Raw genomic sequence first — 17,921 nt, 5'->3', positions numbered from 1 at the left:
TTGAAGCCGATGCAAGAGCTCAAGCAAGTCCGTTTCAGCACTGAAAGAGGCGAGATCTTCAACCCTGTCAGATGCCAAAAGCTGCAGCTGCTTTGCATCAGTTTTCCAGATGGTAATCCACATTAGTAGTCAGTCATAGATTATGTTCAAAGTATTCTGCCTCTCTCCTCTGTTTGATTTAAGGGCTGTCACTGCATATGAGGCAAAATATTTACAGACTACTGCTAAGGGACATCATCAATATGGATAACACCAACAGCAGTGTAACTGAAAGGAAAAGGGGATAAGAAGGGGAGTACAAGAACATCAGTCACCATTCCTTCCATCAGCACTCTCTCCTCACTTTAAACAAGCAGCCATAGAAATAAAACCTCAAGAAGCCATGCTTAACTGGTTATGCAGATACATGAAGCACATTTAACACCACTATGTTAACAGCTTTGACACCTGCACTTTTATTAGGTCTTACAAGGTACACTGCAGAGCAGGTTTCCTGACCTAATGAACACGAAAAAAAACGTATTTCCAAGACCAAAAAAAAAGCCCCACCCCCAAAAATGATAACTTTCATGTTCCAATAACCAGGAATATCTGGCTGACACCCCTTACAGTAATTTAGGTTTAAAATCCAAGATAAGACTAAAGAAATATTCTTATCAGGCGAGAACATTTCCCCAAGCTCTTCAGTGCATGGAAAGGAAGTCAGACCCCTTTCAGAGTGAAAATACTTCCAAGAAACTGAATTCCAATCTTTACAGTTCCCAATTCCTCCAAGCTTCACACTTCTAAGGAGACTTTCGACATGCGGAACTGAACGAGCCAAGTTTAAGCTCCAGCACTGGGGAGTTGCATCAGAAATCAGTAACAGAGAACGTGACAGCTGCAAACAAGGCCTTCACAAGAGGTTTCAGATCAGATGGTTCAGCCTCCTGATCCTGTGTCAACTAAGAAAAATTATTTCATATTCTAAAATCAGAGCAAGCTTCTGCTGTGTCAATTACACATAAAGCTGGATTCTGGGGTAGAGGAGGGACTTTGTTCTCCAGCTTAGAAGGCAAAAGATTTTGTTCTGCCTAGCAAAGCTTCCGGTTATCTCACTGAAAAAGGGTCAGGGTCCCTCAGGAGAAAGATAAATTTGGAGCAGTGTATCTCAACAGCGGACACTTACAGATAATGTCACTACCAGCTCTGAAAACTAAACTGCATATACATCTCAAACATCTAAAGAAATCTGAGAAGTCCCTCTTCCTGTTGAATACCACACTTAAAACCCTAAGCACTTGCTAGATATTGCTGCTTACAGTGCGGTATCTAAACAGAAATATATCAAAGAATTCATAAGAGAGTGATCAAGAGGCCTCACGAGCATGAAAACAACTGGTGAATTTAAGGAGTTCAGCAGAGGGAAGAGGGAAGTGAATTAAGCCACACAGTACCAAAAAAAAAAAAAAAGCAAAGGAAATGGAAGCTAACAGAAGGAGGAAACATTTAGCACAAGAAAAAAAGACAACAAAAGCAGCAAGATTCATGGCCCCAGTTCTAAAGAAGGGAAAAAGAAGAAGATCCAAAGCTTTCTCCAACCTACTTTAGTAACACAGACTATGAAATGAGCATTCCACTGGATGCAAACCAAATTTAACAAGACTGAAAAGTGCAACTTCTTAAAAGCCAAAAACCCAGAAGTGTCATGCAACATAATGCAAGAGTTATTAGGAGAATCAGCGGGAAATGCTCACCTGAAATGTAATCTAATTTATCCTTCAAAGACAGCAGGAGAAACAACTGGGGGAGGGGGGCAAAGGGAGAAACAAACTAATAGGAAAAACAAGAGTTACAGCACCATATTCAGCTTTCCTGCTCATGGGGGAATCCCCATCCGCACGTTAAAGATACCAGCCTCGTTTTGCAACTGCTTGTACACTGAGGTAATCAGCAAATGGATCACTGAAGGAAAAAAGGAATTCTGTACACAGAAAGGGCAAGAAAAGCAGAACTGATGGGTCATGCAACTGGATTACTACATCTTACAGCAAGCCTGCAGACCAAAACAAAAACTCTGGGCAGGTGTCCTCTGATGAAGTGGGGAGCGGCTGAGCTGAGCTTTGCACTGTTATGAAAACAATTTCAACTATGAACTGCTAGAGCAGACTATCAGTTAAATGACTAACTGAATCAGCATAGTCATAACCTGAAACAGCAATCACTTTTGTCAGATTCACACCATGTTTTAAAACAAAAACATTGCACAACTTCTAGTTCCACTATCAGAATGTACTTGACAAGTGAAATTTAAGATTATTTTAAACAGCCTAAGCCTTGTTTACAGAGGATAAATCATACATCTTGCAAAAGGTTCTTTCAGGTTCTGTGCATGCTAGATCATCATCTCAGAAGGGTTCACTGAACTCCATTCATTTGATCACAAGAATCACAAGTTGTAAGGCTTGGTTATGACTCTGCAACTCGAAGGTCTTTGCAATAAATTAAAAGACCAGAGAAGTCTTTAAATGAAGACTTGTTCAAGGAAGAAAATATAACCATTTTGAAAAGCTTTAAACACATCATCCATCTTGGCTATTAGCAGGTTTAACATCTTCCTATCACTTAGGAAAGAAAGGTGCCTCAAAACTAGGCTCTCTTATCTAGCAATCATTGTTGCAAGCAAAGGACTAACTAACATCAGCTCCTCTCATCAGCACTTTTGAATGCTAGGTGAAAAATCTTCTCACAATGTCCTCCTCAATATCCCTTATCATCATCACAGTAGATAAACTAGAATTAGGAAAATGCAATTGTTACTACTCCAAGTCTCATGATGATGATTTTGCAAGGCAAGATCTCTCACTCGACAGAACTGCACACCCTGATTCCCTGTATTACCTTGTCTACACTACAGACCCAGCAACCTCATGAGACCAATGTTGCCATTCTTCCCCTGATCCCCCTAGCTCTGCTCCTCATTTTCTCTAATACTGAGATCTGTGCAGGCCTTCACCAAGGTAAAGCTTTTTCTCCCGGCATCTCAACTGCCCTATGGAGCAGAGCAGGCACACACACCCTCCTCCCCAGTCACAGGCACCGACACTCTTATCGGAGCAAAGCCAATTGTGAATTCCACTCCATCCCGTGTACCCACCTGCAAGGCACCTCCCCTTTGGCTGCAAAGAGGAGGATGGATTTTTTCCACCTTCAAAGTCTCAAAACAACCACAGAACTCCTACTCATTCCACCTGCTTATCTCTTGGTATTTCTGCCTCTACACCTCTAGTGTCCTAGCTGGCACTATCTCCCTTCTGACAGGTGCAACACTGATACTCGTATCAGTTCTGAAAGCTATGAGAGAAAAACAATCAATACTCTTAATTCCATGTTGCTGCTCATTTTCCACTGCACCAAAAAAAAAAATGTTACTCAACTGCAGACTCCAGGAAGAACAGACTGCACTTGCCTGCATTAGGTCAATTTTTAGAGTGCATTTCCAGCTGCAGGGTGACAGCTTCTATGAACTCATCTCAGTACACCTTAAGGGGCATATTTTTTCCTACTCCCCCGCCCCCCACATTTTCTGTGTGTGCAAACCTCTCAGCTACTTTAATTACACAAAATCCTCTAAACTCATCCTGAAGTTGTAACTGTAGGCTGACTAAAATTTTCCTTCTTCCACCCTACCCTTCGCTAACCCTCCTTGCCTTTTCTACAGCACCAAAGTATAATATTTTTTGCCCCAAAACAAGATCAGAATCACCTTCCTCTTACCCAGCTTTTGCTTTTCCTCCCTCTTTCATGTCAGTTTCTCAAATTCACTCATTATATGCTGCAACCACAGTCCCTATGGTATCTCCTTCCAGTCTATGCCACAGTTTCAGTACTCCTAAGCACAAGCTCTGCATATTCTACCCTCCCACCGTAATATGTCATTCCTAGTTTTCCTCTGTGCTTAGGATTCTACATGCCTGCCCCCCAGCCATTCTTTTCTCCCTGCATCACAACTGCATTTCTCCCTTCCTCTCCGAAAAGTAAATTATTCACAGGATTAACAGCACAAACCTGTTCTTTAATCTACAGTCAAATACTGAACCACTTTTAAAAGGCTGGCTGCTCTCAGCAGAAGACACAGTGCATCCTTCACTTCCTTACAGCCTTCTCTGCAAAAATATAGTGTAATGAACATAAAGTTCTTAATTTATATGAGAAATTATGCCAAAAAATTTTAGGTATAGAAACTACTTCCTTTAAGCAGAAATCTGGAGACTCAGATGTCAAACACTTGCTGTGGAAAATCGATGTATTGCATTAGCTAGGTTTTCAGAAAATAAACGAGAGGTAAAAAGATCTGCTCTGAGCAATCAGCAAGTAAAAAGTCAAGAACCTGTGTCTGTCAGCATTTAAGTTCGAAGAAAATATCCTTTCCAGATACAAGGTGCAGAATCTCCTCTTTAAAGAAAAATCACAACAATTATTCAGTTGACACCATCAGTGTCAATTTCTTTTACCAATGTGAAAAAACACTTCATTATTATACATTGTTACATATTGTTACTGTAATATGGTTCCCAGAGACTTATTAACATGACTGTGTAACACTGGTAGGACACTGTGGTAATCTTATTGAATATGGTTATTAATTACACAGCTTTACTAGAAGGATATTGGGTCAGCTTCTTAGCAGCTATCCTTGAAGACAAGAAAGCTTCACCAACATAATTTCTGAGCATCATTTCTTAAGACTTTTTCCAAGTCACCTTTTAACAGGAACAAGGAAAAATGCACTAAAATGGAATAGCTGAAAGCACTGAAATGAGATACTTAAAAACCACTTGTACACCACCAATCCAAATAAGCTAAAAAAAACCAAAAACTAAAAGGTAATTAAATATACACCAAGATGCTCATGGAAATTAGTGAAAAATGCAGTAAGGCACCCAGACAATATAATCAATAGACAAAAAGGCATATTGCTATTAATAAGATTTCTCTACATGCTTGTCTGATCCTACAAACACAGGCCACAATCAAAATAACCTAAGTCTACACAACAGCTACAATTAATCTTTCCTTTGAAAGAAAGGAAACTTGCTTAAACTAGGTAATGGAGCACACGTTTCAAATTCTTCATATTTCAATGTAAATGCAAAAGCATCAACATCTGGTTTAAGGTCACTGGAGACTGGGAAAGGACACACTGGAAATAAAAGCATGTATTCTTGCACTGTCTTCATATATTCATGCATTGTCTTTTACTTCTCAAGATTTATTGTTGATCACAGTCAGCAGGAATCCAAGCAAGAATCTGGCCCAACATCTTGTCCTACCTCATATGGCCATTTTTGTCCAGCACTACTAATGAACTAACACAACACTCCTCCCCTTCTCCTGAAGGCCTCGAGCATTTCTTGGAAGATGTGATCTTCAGGAAATAAAGTAAACCCGAAACAGCAACTAAATGAGAATTCAAAAGTCCAAGTATCTGAATTTTAAGAGCATGTTCTCTAGTACTCAACGACTTACCCTGTAAAAATTAACAGACTAATAAACGAGATCATTCAGGGTTTAATTTTAAATTGGGGGGGGTTGAAACGTGTTCTCCGTTTTTCCCTCAATTCAGTTTTGTTCGCAGATCTCTAATAAATTACTCGGCACCCTTATTTCCCTAATAGGTAAGAAAACCTAAGGCCTCTGGCAGCTTCTGGCTGACGCCATCGCTAATTCCACACCCCCTTTTTTTGACAGGATTGACGGCACTATGAGCCGCCGCTGCCTTCCCACGAACTTACACAACGCCGGCGGTGTGTGACCGGGTCCTGCACTGCCCGCAGCCCCCAGCCCGGCACCACAGTCCCCTCCTGCTCCCGCGGGGCCCTTCGGCGGGGCCCCCCCGCTCTTCCTGCCCCTTCCAGCGCTGCCTCCCCGCCCCGGGCCGCCCGCGCTGCCCCGCGCTCACCTTTCGGGAACAGCAGCTTCACCTCCCCGTTCTCCTCCCGGCTCAGGCCCCCGCCGCCATCTCCCGCCGCTGCCGCCACCACGGGCAGCGCCCCGTGCTTCCTCCTCTCCTTGTCCCGCTTTTCCTTGGGCCTCTTGGGCTTGGCGCTCCCGCCGCTCCCGCCGCTCCCGCCGCCCCCCGGCTCTGCCGCCAGCGCCAGGCGGTGCCGGTGGTGGCGGTGCTGGTGCTGCGGGTGGGACGAGGAGGGGGAGGCGGACGGCGGCAGCAGCACCGCGGGCGGCAGCAGCTTCCGGGGCAGCGGGGCAGGGAAGGCAAAGCCCCCCGCGCCCGCCGAGGGGCCCGAGGGCAGCGCGGCGAAGCCCCAGGGCGCGGGGCCGCCGTAGCTCGGCACGACCGCGGGCAGCGGCTGCTTGGCGCTCCCGCCGCCACTGCCGCCCCCTTCGCCGTTGACGCGCTTCGCGCCCTTCAGGCTCCGTTCCTCGGCTCCCTTCACCTTCTTGGCGGCCGGCTGGGATCCGCGGGAACCCTTCGCGTCCGGGGCCGCCCTGGCGCCGAGCGACTCCTGCTCGGGGGGCGCCGCGCCACGACCGGGACTAGGCGGCTCCGCCATCTTGGGCTCCGGCGTCTATTTACTCTCGGCTCGCCCCAACCGACAGCGCCGAGGGGGCAGGGCGGCTGCCCAGCCTCGACCAATGGGCAGGGGAGGCGCCGGAGTGACAGTGGGAATGACCAATCGCAGGGCGGAGAGGGGGGCGGGTCCTGAGGGGATTGGGGGCGGCGGGCTCGGCTGAGTGCGCAGGGAGCGCGAGGGGGGCTGATGGGGCGGGAGGGGAGAGGGGACGGGGACGCGGAGGGGGCGGCAGGGTGGGGGGGGAGGCGCTCCCAAGAAAGCCGTTTGTTTGGGAATAAGGAAGGTTTGAATTAATGCCCACCCCGGGCGTTTCATTAATACCTCAGGTTTTGGGCTTCCCCTGCTGTGGGGACCGCTGACTGGGATGCCGGTAGCCCCCCGGGTTACTCCTGAGAAAGGCACTTGTTTGGGATGTAAGGAAGGTTTGAACTAGCGGCGTTCCCAGCGGATGCATGGTAGCGTCCCGGGAGGCGGTGCAGCTGGTCCCCCGGGATGTCCCGGAGCCGGGAGGGTTGTTCCATCCAGCGCTGAGTCCCAGCGGCGTTCCTGGCTGAGCCCGAGCTGTCCGCGCTCTCCTGCGTCCTCGGAGGCAAATAAAGCGTGGAAGCCCTCGAGGGCCCGATGGGAGGAAGGCAGTTGCTGCCGAGGTCAGCGGCTGTGCTGGATGCCGTGGCCATCCCGCCGGGATAGGCGGGCTGTATCACCGGCGGGGTCACCGGCCGCAGGGCCTCGGGAAAGGGATGGAGCTTATTGTCCCAAACAGGAGCCCCCGAGCCGTGCCTTTGGCACCCACAGCTGCCACAGCCGCGGTTCGGGTGCGGACCGAAATGCCCCCGAGTCCTCGTGTCAGTAGGAAGCGCCACGGAAATAAACAGAAGGTTCCTGGAGCGCTGGCGTTGCCGGGCTCCTGCTCTGCTCAGTCACTCCTGAGGGGCTCCTCGTTGCGGTGGGAAGAACAGCGGCTCTGCCACATTAGGCTGTACCTGGCAGACTGCAGCCGGATCAAATTGCTCTGTGCAGTTGTGTACGTGATGTATCAGCAGACGAACAAGCTTTTAAGATTGGATTTTTTTTCTTCACAATCCATTTTCATTTGAGCTGACACTGATCAGCCTCAGAATAAGCTCCTAGTGCTTGGTCTATCCCCTCCTGTGTTTCATTTTCTTTGGAAATTGTAAACCAGATTGAGTGCTGTTCAATGTTCATCTCAGCAGCAGTGAGGAATAAATTTTCTATATCCAAACAGCTCTGCTTTTTCCTCAGATGATTCAAGTTTCACTACTGTGAGAGTGTTACTTGAAACTGTATTTCTGGGCATGATGGGGAAAATGGCATCTGTGTCAAAGCACAAGAATAATATTTCACTGCACATATTCAAGCAGGAGTAAACTCACATCCAATCCCAGACTGAAATCCAGGTGCAAATCTGTCCCTACCTATGTAGACTGGTAAAATATAATAGGCCTGTGAGTATGAAGGTCAGCTTCCTCAGAAATGTTTTATTTGCATCAGTAGGTAAGAAAAACCTGTGCATTTTAATAGACGTGTCCCTTTTTCATGTTAAGTAAAGGTGACCCATGCCCCTTAGTCAAAATCAGTGATTTTGTCTCATTTGATGTTACAGCTGCCATGTCATGCATACAAGCCTGTTGGTATCCCTATATACCAATCCCTCATGGACACTGGATTGTGGTGACTCTAGAGTGAAAATTTGAGGCACCTCATGGCACTGTCTCAACTTCACTTGAACAACCAAGTTCGTCTTTCTTCTATCCTGGTATTGATATCAAATCAACAATATACTGAGTTCACTCAATAAACTTCAGATAAGCTACAACTATATATTAACCTCTCACTTTCAGGGGCTTTGAAAAACAGAAGAGCAGCATTTCTTTTATTTTTAACTAGATTAAATCCATTCACTTGCTTTCAGTTCAAGGAACTTAATCATAACCTCTATGAAATGCCAAGAGAACAACCTAAGAGAACAACATCAGTTTTCTCCATGCAGCAGGGTCAGAAAGATTTAATAGGCTGATGAGGCTAGATAGCTGAGTTGAATATCTTGATATGTGCACTTACATCAATGTTAATAACGAAGATAAATCTTTGTATTTCTGAACTTCTTATTCAGACTGCTAGATGTATAAAAATTGCATTGAATTATAATGCAACACATAAATATGAAAATAAATACGAAGACAAAACTGGTGGGAGAAGTCATAACCCTACACTAGATGTAAAAACTGACAAGTAACAATAAATGTACAGCAAACTTTAACAACTGACAATATGCTACTAAACTTAGGTCAAGCTGAAGTTTTCCTTTGCTTTTTGAAGTGGTATAGTGTGCTTGTAAGCATAAGCCAAGTTTTTATTAGCAAATTCTTTATAAAATTCAGCTGGAGCAAGATGACAGAGTACCTATTACATGTAATTGCTGCTTGTTGGAAAGCAGCGTGACTCATGTTTGGAGGTGTTGCTGCTGCTATCTCATACCCATTTGTCACCAGGAGAAGTTACAGGGTGTTTGAAATCCAGGAGCCCTCTCTGTGTGTGCAGCAGCAGGACTGTTGCACAGAGGCAGCCTGGAGGGCATGCCAGAGGAGAGAGGAGTGGGTGTTGTCCCTGTTACTTGTTTTGTCACCAATCACTCAGATGCCTTAAAGTGCTCCACCATACCTGTGGTGTGCACACATTCCAAAATATTAAAATTAAATTTCAGGGTGTCTTCCATACCACTTCTTTTTACTTTAATTAAACCTCTGCCCGCTGGCGCATATACTACAGGCAGACACTTCTGAATGAGACCCAGACAAGATGAGAAACACCAAAACTGCTTCAGAGTAGAGTGTCTTTGAAAAATAGGGGTAAATACAAGCAGTATACCTTGTGTAAAATACAGGCTAGATTCACAGATTTGTTCTGTTAACTTAGTTTAACAGTGTTTGTTCACTCTGTGAAAAGAGTGGAACCTATATGCTTAAAATGAAATTATACAATTCTGAGAAACACTGTCAAAACATTGCCCCCTCAAAAGAAACTACTACAGAGAAATACAGTAGTGTCTCATGTCACAGCTCCAGTGCCTTTCAGTCACTGCAGGGAGACGTGTGAACTGGCAGAGCCTCCATGGGGATCTGTCCTTGGTGGAGTGATGGCATCACAGTGCAGAGTCCCCAGACACAGAGACCAGGGAGCTTATCTGTTTTAGCAGAAGCCTTAAAACTGATTATGGAAACGATATCATTGTGCTTTTGTCTATAATTTTACAGGCACCTAGGGAAATCCATGAAGATTTTCTAGACATGAAAACCTAAACTAGGCAAAACTGTAAAAATGCCAGGCACAAGGCAGTCCAATATCCAACATACATTAAGGATAAGCTTCCCAGATTATTAGCCTGCTTATTGCAAATGTGTTGTCATTTTCTAGAATAATTATGAAATGCTGATATAAATGGTTATTAATCAAAACATTTATTTGAATACCTATGTTATTTCAGTAACTAAGGAAGCTTAACAAGTTAGTGTGTATGCTCACCTAAACCCAGTCTAATTTCAGACATCTATAAAATAAAAAGCTGAGTGTAAGTGCTGTACAGAGGCTGAGTTACAGTGTTTTGTCTTTATGCTCAGCTGCCTACCAAAGTGATGCTCTGTAACCTTACTCACGTCTTCAAATAGAAAAACAGTTTTCAGAAATGTTATTTAATCTCTTTATAGTTCCAAGACTTTGCTCTCCATGTGCTTACTTCCTTGGTTTGGCATCTGCTCAGTTCCCAAGTAAAGCATGGAAATAATTGTGCCAAGTGTAAATTGAAAACATTTGATAACACTTAGACATCCTTATGCTGGTTTTTGTCTGCAAAATTAGCTAAATGTAATTCTTAATGCTATTCATATTTTCTTGCAACTCATTAAAATTCAGTTAGTTCACCTTTGGAAATGGAGGTGAAAACTAGCCTTATGTGCACAGAAATGTACCAACAAAGGCAGTTTCATCATACGAAAGTGTGATTTATTTTAGAAGAGCCTCATTTTCCGTAGTCAAAGTTTTCATAACAAATAACGACATATCCAAATACTTCTGCAATTACCACTCAAACAATTGAACTAAATGAGGGAGTGGGGACTAACTTGGCTCATAACTGGGAGCTGCTGACAGTGTGACAAGCCTTGCTGCAGCGGGGTAGAATTGCTTCCTCCTGCTGTTGTCCTTCACAAGGGACAGTATCCCCTCGCCTAAGGAATGGGAACGGGAACGTGCAGCCTGGGATCTTTTAATTAAAGAGGTGACAAAGGTGGCATTTATCCTAAAAAGCCTTTTTTTTTTCCTCAGAAACAGTGGATGTCTCTTCACTGACTGCTGAGGGGTAGTGGGTAAGACATTTGGCAGAGGGGCAGAGCAGACAACTGGGGACAGTCATGTTTTTTATTATGGTGTTCATCTGCCAACACTTTATAGAATCCATAAAAACCACAAAAGGGAGTTTGCACTTCAGGGAGGATCTACAGTACTTATTTCTTGTTTAATGTTTTTTTCAAACAGCTACATATTACTGCTCTAACAGCTCTTCAGATTTTACAACTATTTTTCTCACTTATGTTTAACATATGAAACACCCCAGCTCCTGTATTTCTTTTTTTTTGAAGTGTGATATCAGTCACAGCAATAGAGCAAACTTGGAAGGTCTTGATATATCCACTTCAAGTGATATCTTCTTGCAGTTGAAAAGATAATTTGTTTTGCTGTTGTCTTCATAGTAACCAAAAAACTTTAGACTATTTGAAAGGTCTTTTGGATTTTTCAATACAAAAGGAACTTAATGACTAAAACAAGTATGGAAGCAAGAGGATGTAAGTTAAGCAAAACTATATTTCTTAGCACATGGAGGGGAGAAGGAGAAGGATAAAAGTCTTACCCATTTCCTTATTTCAGTAACTATTAAATAAGGTATTAATTTTTTCAAATGAAGCAACTGGTTTGTGAGACTGGATTCTTTACAGATTAACAACCTCCTCACTGCAATTTGAGATACCTGAATTCCCTGCTGTGCTGCACAGCTCTATACAGATACTTATACAAGTAATAATTTTTTCATTTCCCTTAGAATCCACTCTAAATTCCTTCAGAGTCTGTCCACTCTCATATTCATTCTGTATATCCTGGCTGAATTTTAAAAATACAATACAGAGCCTAAACCTTGCAATGTAAATACCACTAGAACAGGGCTGCTGCTGGCCCTGTCCTGAGTGAACAGGAGACTGTGGGAAAAGGGCTCTTTCTGTGGGTTGTGCCTGGAAATCACCATCTTTTCCACTTCTTGATGCTCCAGCTGCAGGCCACCCCAAACATCACGGATAGAAGGACCTTCAAATCATCCCCTTGCTTCAGCAGGCACAGGGATCAATATCTATTTGCTATAACAAGGAGTTAAAGCAGCTGCATTTCCGGGAACAACTACATTTAGCTGTACCTTCCTGGGCAGAAAAAAGCCCCAAAGCTAATCCTTTCTTTCATATTGGCTTGGAAATTCTATGGGAGTCTTCCAAAAGGAAACTCCGAGGACTTCTCAGGTGATTGTGGATCTGGTTTAGTTTTGATTAAGGGTTTTTTTAATTTAAATTTTGACATAGCCTCAGTTATATGTATTTAAGATACCTTCCCACCTAAACCATTTTGTGGTTCTATGAAAGAAAAGCCACAGACTCTCCCAAACTAAACTTCAAAATACTTATTCCTTAACAAGCACTTCTGGGAGGTATGCATATCCCTTATTGTTACCAGAGTTCAAGTCAATGAACTGAAATCTTATGGATTTACAGGTGGTTTTTGTCCCCCTATCCCTAGAGGCTTATAGAATGACTAACAGATCATAGAATGGCCACAGAATGGTTTGGGTTGGACGGGACCTTTAAGATCATCTCGTTCCAAGCCCCCTATCATGGGCAGGGACATCTTCCACTAGACCAGGTACCACTAGACTCAGAGCCCCATCCAACCTGGCTTTCCTTTGGAGTACATTTAGTTCTAGGAAATTCAAGTCTTGTTTTTAGAGACTGGCACTCATTTGCAGAGTAGCAGTTTATATTTTTAAGTGCATATATAAAAAAAAATAAACAGCTGCTTATAGGTAGCAGCTAATCTTTCACTGCTCACCTCAGCTTCTTGCTCACATAAATATCACCTACATGGAAAAATCCACAATAAAGAGCTTTCAGTCTATTCACTGATTTTATTCTACAGCAGAGGCAGCAGCTTTTCAGATCAGTGGCCTTGCTGATTTCTGGAAACAGTTAGTTGAAGACAAACTGTTGCAAGTAAAAACGCATTTGCTATGTTGTCCTTGGATTTTCTCAGATGCATCAATGTACCTGGAAGATAATTGTACCTGAAGTTTCTAGACCATGGGATTAGGAAAGGATCTCACAGTGATCTCAACCCTAGATTCCCTACTGCAGGCAAGGCTGAAGTGGAAGATACTGTACTTCTCATTAGAACATATTTACATTAAATAAAGTCACCCAAAAAACTTCAAATATATGTACTGGATGGCAGTTAGGGGCTTTAGGATCCACTCGGGATGGAACAAATAACATCAGCGTAAATCTAACACAACACTATCAGCCTCAGATCATGGTCTTGAAATGGGAGATAACCTGGCTCCTCCCAGCCTGTTTACATGAAAACCCAGTTGTACCCTACCTTGTTACTTGTACAGTCTTGCCCTGGCTTAGAGGTAGGAATGCTGAGCCTACATGATGGATAGCCCCATTTCCAGTAAATGTGCAGGACACATTTGTCATCTCATCACAGACTCTAGCCCAGGGGCTGCCCCCAGTGAGCTCCCTCGTGCTGGTCCCCTCTGATGCTTGGAGTTAGTGAGGAGGGAGAGAGAAAAGCAGATGGAGAAAATGCTTCACATGTAAAATGGATCTTAATTACTGAAAAAAGAGACACTGAAAAATGCTTATTTGATAAGCCTACATAACACCATTGAGATAAAAGTTGCAATAAAAACTCCAGCCAGCCTTCTGAAACATATAACTGAAGTGTGCAGCAAGTGTAAAAGAAGTGACTTACCCTGGTGTCCTCTCTCTGGATCTTCCTATTACATATACTAGCAAAATGAGGATTTGTTCCATGGTTTTAAATATGAATTTAGATAGGTGCTTGATGTAGCACTATAAGAGTACCTTTAATGAGTTATGAGGAAGTCCTTAGAGCACACCATATGTTCCAGAAGTGGTGAGGAGAGGAGCCCTGAACTCCAAAACACAAAGCATTCAGTTTAGTGGCAAACACTGCTCCCTTCCAAAATACTTACCCTGTGATCCGGGGACTGTGGACAGGCCCAACAGAGGAGCTGCCTCTCTAGGAGCCAAACCCCTCCTTGAGGCAGGATTGAGCTCAGTCTTGTAGACTTATGTGAAAGATCTACAAGAGACTTTTGGCTCACTTTTGGCTCACGTAGCCATTCCGAATTATCACTCAGAGAAGGCTGGCAGGTGCCCGAGGTCCAAAAGAGGCCTGATATCTTTTCTTATTTTAATTACAAGACTAGACATCCCCTTTCTTATGAATCAAGGAGTCTGAGACCATTCTCCCTATTGTGGAGTAGCTGCCTGAGTGAGGATTCAGTTTTTCTAAATAGAACATGTGACAGGCAGAAGTGGCAGAGAAGTAAATTCACAGCAGCTTTGACCACCATACTGTGTCCAAGTTATAAAGAACTAATTTATCTGTAGAAATATTTTTGCAGGGTCTGAAAACTTATTTCCAAAAAGAGTGAATTTAGGTGAAAAAAAGCCACTTGAGTAGTGTTCTTCCCAGCATCACTAAATTTGTATTGATTTGCTGTCTGAGGACACAAAAGGGGAAAGAGCTGCTCAGCAACACTTTTCAGAGCTGTTAGGTGTCTCACTAGTCATAAAGTATAATAAAGGTTGATTTACATTATAAAAATAATTACTTGCATTGTGTCCTTCTTATCAGTGATTTACATGTCAGCAGGCAGATAAAGAAGCATTCATTATATGGCAACGGTATCAAAGCTCCCCTATTCAGGTATCACTTTGAGGTCTCAAAATCTATGTGACAACAGATGGCTTTCTGAACTTACAAATCTTCATCTCTCCCACCCAGTCCAGGACATTTCAAGAGTCAGCTTATCCTTATTAAATCCCACCACCAATTTTTCTCCTACCCTAAGGAGAAATCTTTCCCTGGGCCTGATCAGGCAAACCCAAGAGGCTGGTATTCAATTGCACATTTTGCAGAAACTCAAACCCACCAATTTGTTTAAAGAAGAGTTTCCTTGTGCTGCATTCCTGTTACCCAACCACACCTTTCTGCCCTTCAGAGGAGCTTACAAAACTGGGAACCTGCTCAACAAGTTCACTTCAACCTTTTATTACCCACAGGCAAAGGCAGTTTCCTCCCTGTACTTGCTACAGTTCAGCTCTTCCTGCCTCTCTCCTCCAGGGCTACTGTGCTCCTTGTTCTTCTCAACCCTGCCACACTCACTTCTTACTGCACACCAAGCAGAGACCATGACATTTTATGAGCATGTTTTGGATCACTTTATCCAAGCAACTTGCTTCAGTTTTGAAGTTCTCACAAATTACTTCCCACAGATCTCATAACCTGAGCTATGAGTCATTTTTTAATTAACTTTTATAAAAATCAACATTCAAGTGCTTTTTCAGAAAAGCTTGATGGTATGGGCTGTTCACATTAATGGGAAATGCAACCCTAGATTCCTTAGTGCAGTTTACAAGGATGGCTATTTTAGCTTTTAATTATCTCAAGTGAAACAGATCAGAAGCTACATTACTGTTTTTTCAAAAAATTGCCAGCCTTTCACTGGTGGGTTCAACTGTGTCCAGATACCAGAGTAACACATGGAATTAAGACTGTATCAGACCCAATCCTTCACTTGCAGCAGAATAACGGTGTTCAGTGCATTCAGGAGTGAAATCCTAAAATGAGAAGTGAATTGGGCAGTGCTGATAAATTGTGTAAGCAATATTGCAAAGTTAAATATTCACCATAAAGCATATCCATATTGGAGATACAGCAAATAAAAGAACAGCTAAAGCAAATGGACACCAGAGGCCTGGCATGTTTCCTCAAAAGATTTGCGTCTTCATCCTGCCAGCTTCTCTAGGCTCATTTGAACAATGAATATACTGTTTAATGTGAAAACAGCAAGAAAGAAAATACAAATTTGAGCAAACATAGCAAATATTTGGAAAAACTCAGATTATTAACCTGACTTTTTTTTGTCCTTTTAACATTAGGCCAGAGATGTAGCAAGTAGATTATATACTGGGATGGAACCACACACCAGGCATCTTCTGGTGAGGAGTGAGCAAAGTACACAGAAAGGCTCCTCACAGTCTTTGATACTTCATGTTTGAACAATGGGATCCTCTTTGATCCAAGTCCAGCTCTTCCTTCAACTTGACAGTCAAGCTCTCCATGGGATTTTGGCACTACCTGCCCAAAAGATCAATTTCCTTACCTGCCTGTGATCTTTTACATGAAGGACAGTAACTCTGCAGATCAAAGTGGGAACTGTAGATGTGAAAGACAACTTCCAGCTCACTAGCTGAAATCCATGGAGCTCAGCCATGCTGCCAAAGAGAGCTAACCACTCTCCTTATGAGTGTCCCAGAACTGCAAACACTGACACACACTAAACCCTGCAGATGAATGGCTGCATTGAGCTCCCTATGGCTGTTTACATGCACAAGGTAAGTAACTTCACGGGATTTAAGCTGAAATGCAAAACTAATTTCTTACCTTGGCCTCACTACAGTAAGTTTTTCATGCAGACACAGTGTAATTTCAGAGGCAACAGTCAAGTTGTTAAAGAAATCGACTGTTACAGCAACAGTGACCAAATAGGTCAAACCAGAAAATGTTTTCAGCTAAGTCTCTTCAAGGAAAGACCATTTACCCCAGCAGTTCAGATTGTGAGATTTGAGCACACAGGCAAACAACATTTTGTTTACTCACTGCAAATACTAACCTTTTGCCATGTAGTCTTAGAAGTGATGAAATGAAGCATTTGATACAGATCTCAAGGACACCACAGCATTGAAGCCAAGAAAACAGTATTTTCTACCTCTGTTCAGCCCAACACTTGACAAACCTGTGTTTTAATAAGTGCATGCACTGAAATGGTTAGAAAAAGTCACATCAGAGAGAGACTGCCTATTACTGGATGCTACTAAGCCTATTATAACCACTTTGCAGACTTTCTGTCTCAACAGGCTCAAAATACACTGCGGGTTCCAGGAGGGCAGTCAGTGCATTGCACTGGCTTGTCCCAGCTATCCTGTCCTAGTTTCATGCGTTCCATGCATTCAGCTTTGCGTTTTAGCCCACACAGGATAACCTTTCCTAGAAGCTGTTTCAACTCCTCAGAGTGGAAGAGCATTTTGAGATTACGAAAAAGGCCCTTCTTTGGCGAAGGGCTGCAGTAACTGCAACTTGTTCATTCATAGTGTGGAGATGTTACTCCTCCCTCAAAGCATTGAAAAAATTCACAAAGTAGTTGGGTGCAATTGTATCTGCTTGAGTATTTGCTCAGTTACATTGTCCAAAATCCTTAACTCCTTGTTCCTCCTCAAACTCCCCTTGTGATATTCATTACTAGTCTTTCCCTAGTCCAATCCTGGCTTGCTGGGTTCTGTCTCTGGCTGTACTGTGCCAGGGTTATGCTGCAGGCAAGAGCTTCATAGGTGGGTGCTTCCCAACAGTGTGATCTACAGCTACAACAACTACTCTGGGAGCAGCGTGGGGCGATCGCACTGCCCAGTCACTGTGTCACTCTCGATCTCATTCTTTCTTTTAGAGATCTGTCTCCAAAGAAACCCAACCCAATAATTTCAATGCACAAACCCCCAGAGATAATTCTTTGAGTTTTTAATTTTTCTGCCCAGCTCCCAAGTTAGAAACTTCTTTAAGGCAATTTATATCTAAACACAGCAGGTTCTCCTAACAGATAAGAAATAAAAATGCTGACATAATGCTCTAATTACTTACCAAAATAGAACTCCACCTGCCAAATCAATGCAAAACCTAAAATATGCTGTGTAATAGAGATAAGCAATGATACTAGTAGAGGTCAGCTTTATTCTTAGACTTGAGAATCCACATTTCTAAAACACGGAGAACTCATCCTTCTTTTGATGTGATAATTTACGGCATTATTTGTTCAATATTAATACATTTAGAAAAAACAAGAAATGGAATATTAGAAAAATACTGAAGGAACAAACAAGCTAATGCAGTGGTTATGAATAAGAACAGCTGGGCTGAGCAGCATTACTTTGC

General features: G+C 43.1%; 1 protein-coding gene across 1 annotated transcript in view; it reads right to left on the bottom strand.

Annotated features, from left to right (window-relative positions):
* The window catches only part of RSBN1L (round spermatid basic protein 1 like), a 52,475-nt gene extending 45,924 nt beyond the window's left edge, over positions 1-6,551 (bottom strand). Inside the window, exon 1 of the mRNA XM_017811459.1 lies at positions 5,942-6,551. Coding sequence (XP_017666948.1) covers positions 5,942-6,551 — 610 coding nt within the window. The remainder of the gene's footprint in view (positions 1-5,941) is intronic.
* Positions 6,552-17,921: the final 11,370 nt, after the last annotated feature.

The sequence above is a fragment of the Lepidothrix coronata genome, unplaced genomic scaffold (assembly GCF_001604755.1).
Source record: "Lepidothrix coronata isolate B3197 unplaced genomic scaffold, Lepidothrix_coronata-1.0 Scaffold32, whole genome shotgun sequence".
Classification (NCBI taxonomy): Eukaryota; Metazoa; Chordata; class Aves; order Passeriformes; family Pipridae; genus Lepidothrix; species Lepidothrix coronata.
The sequence above is the reverse complement of the archived record's forward strand: the minus strand, read 5'-3'. Positions and strand labels throughout refer to the sequence as shown.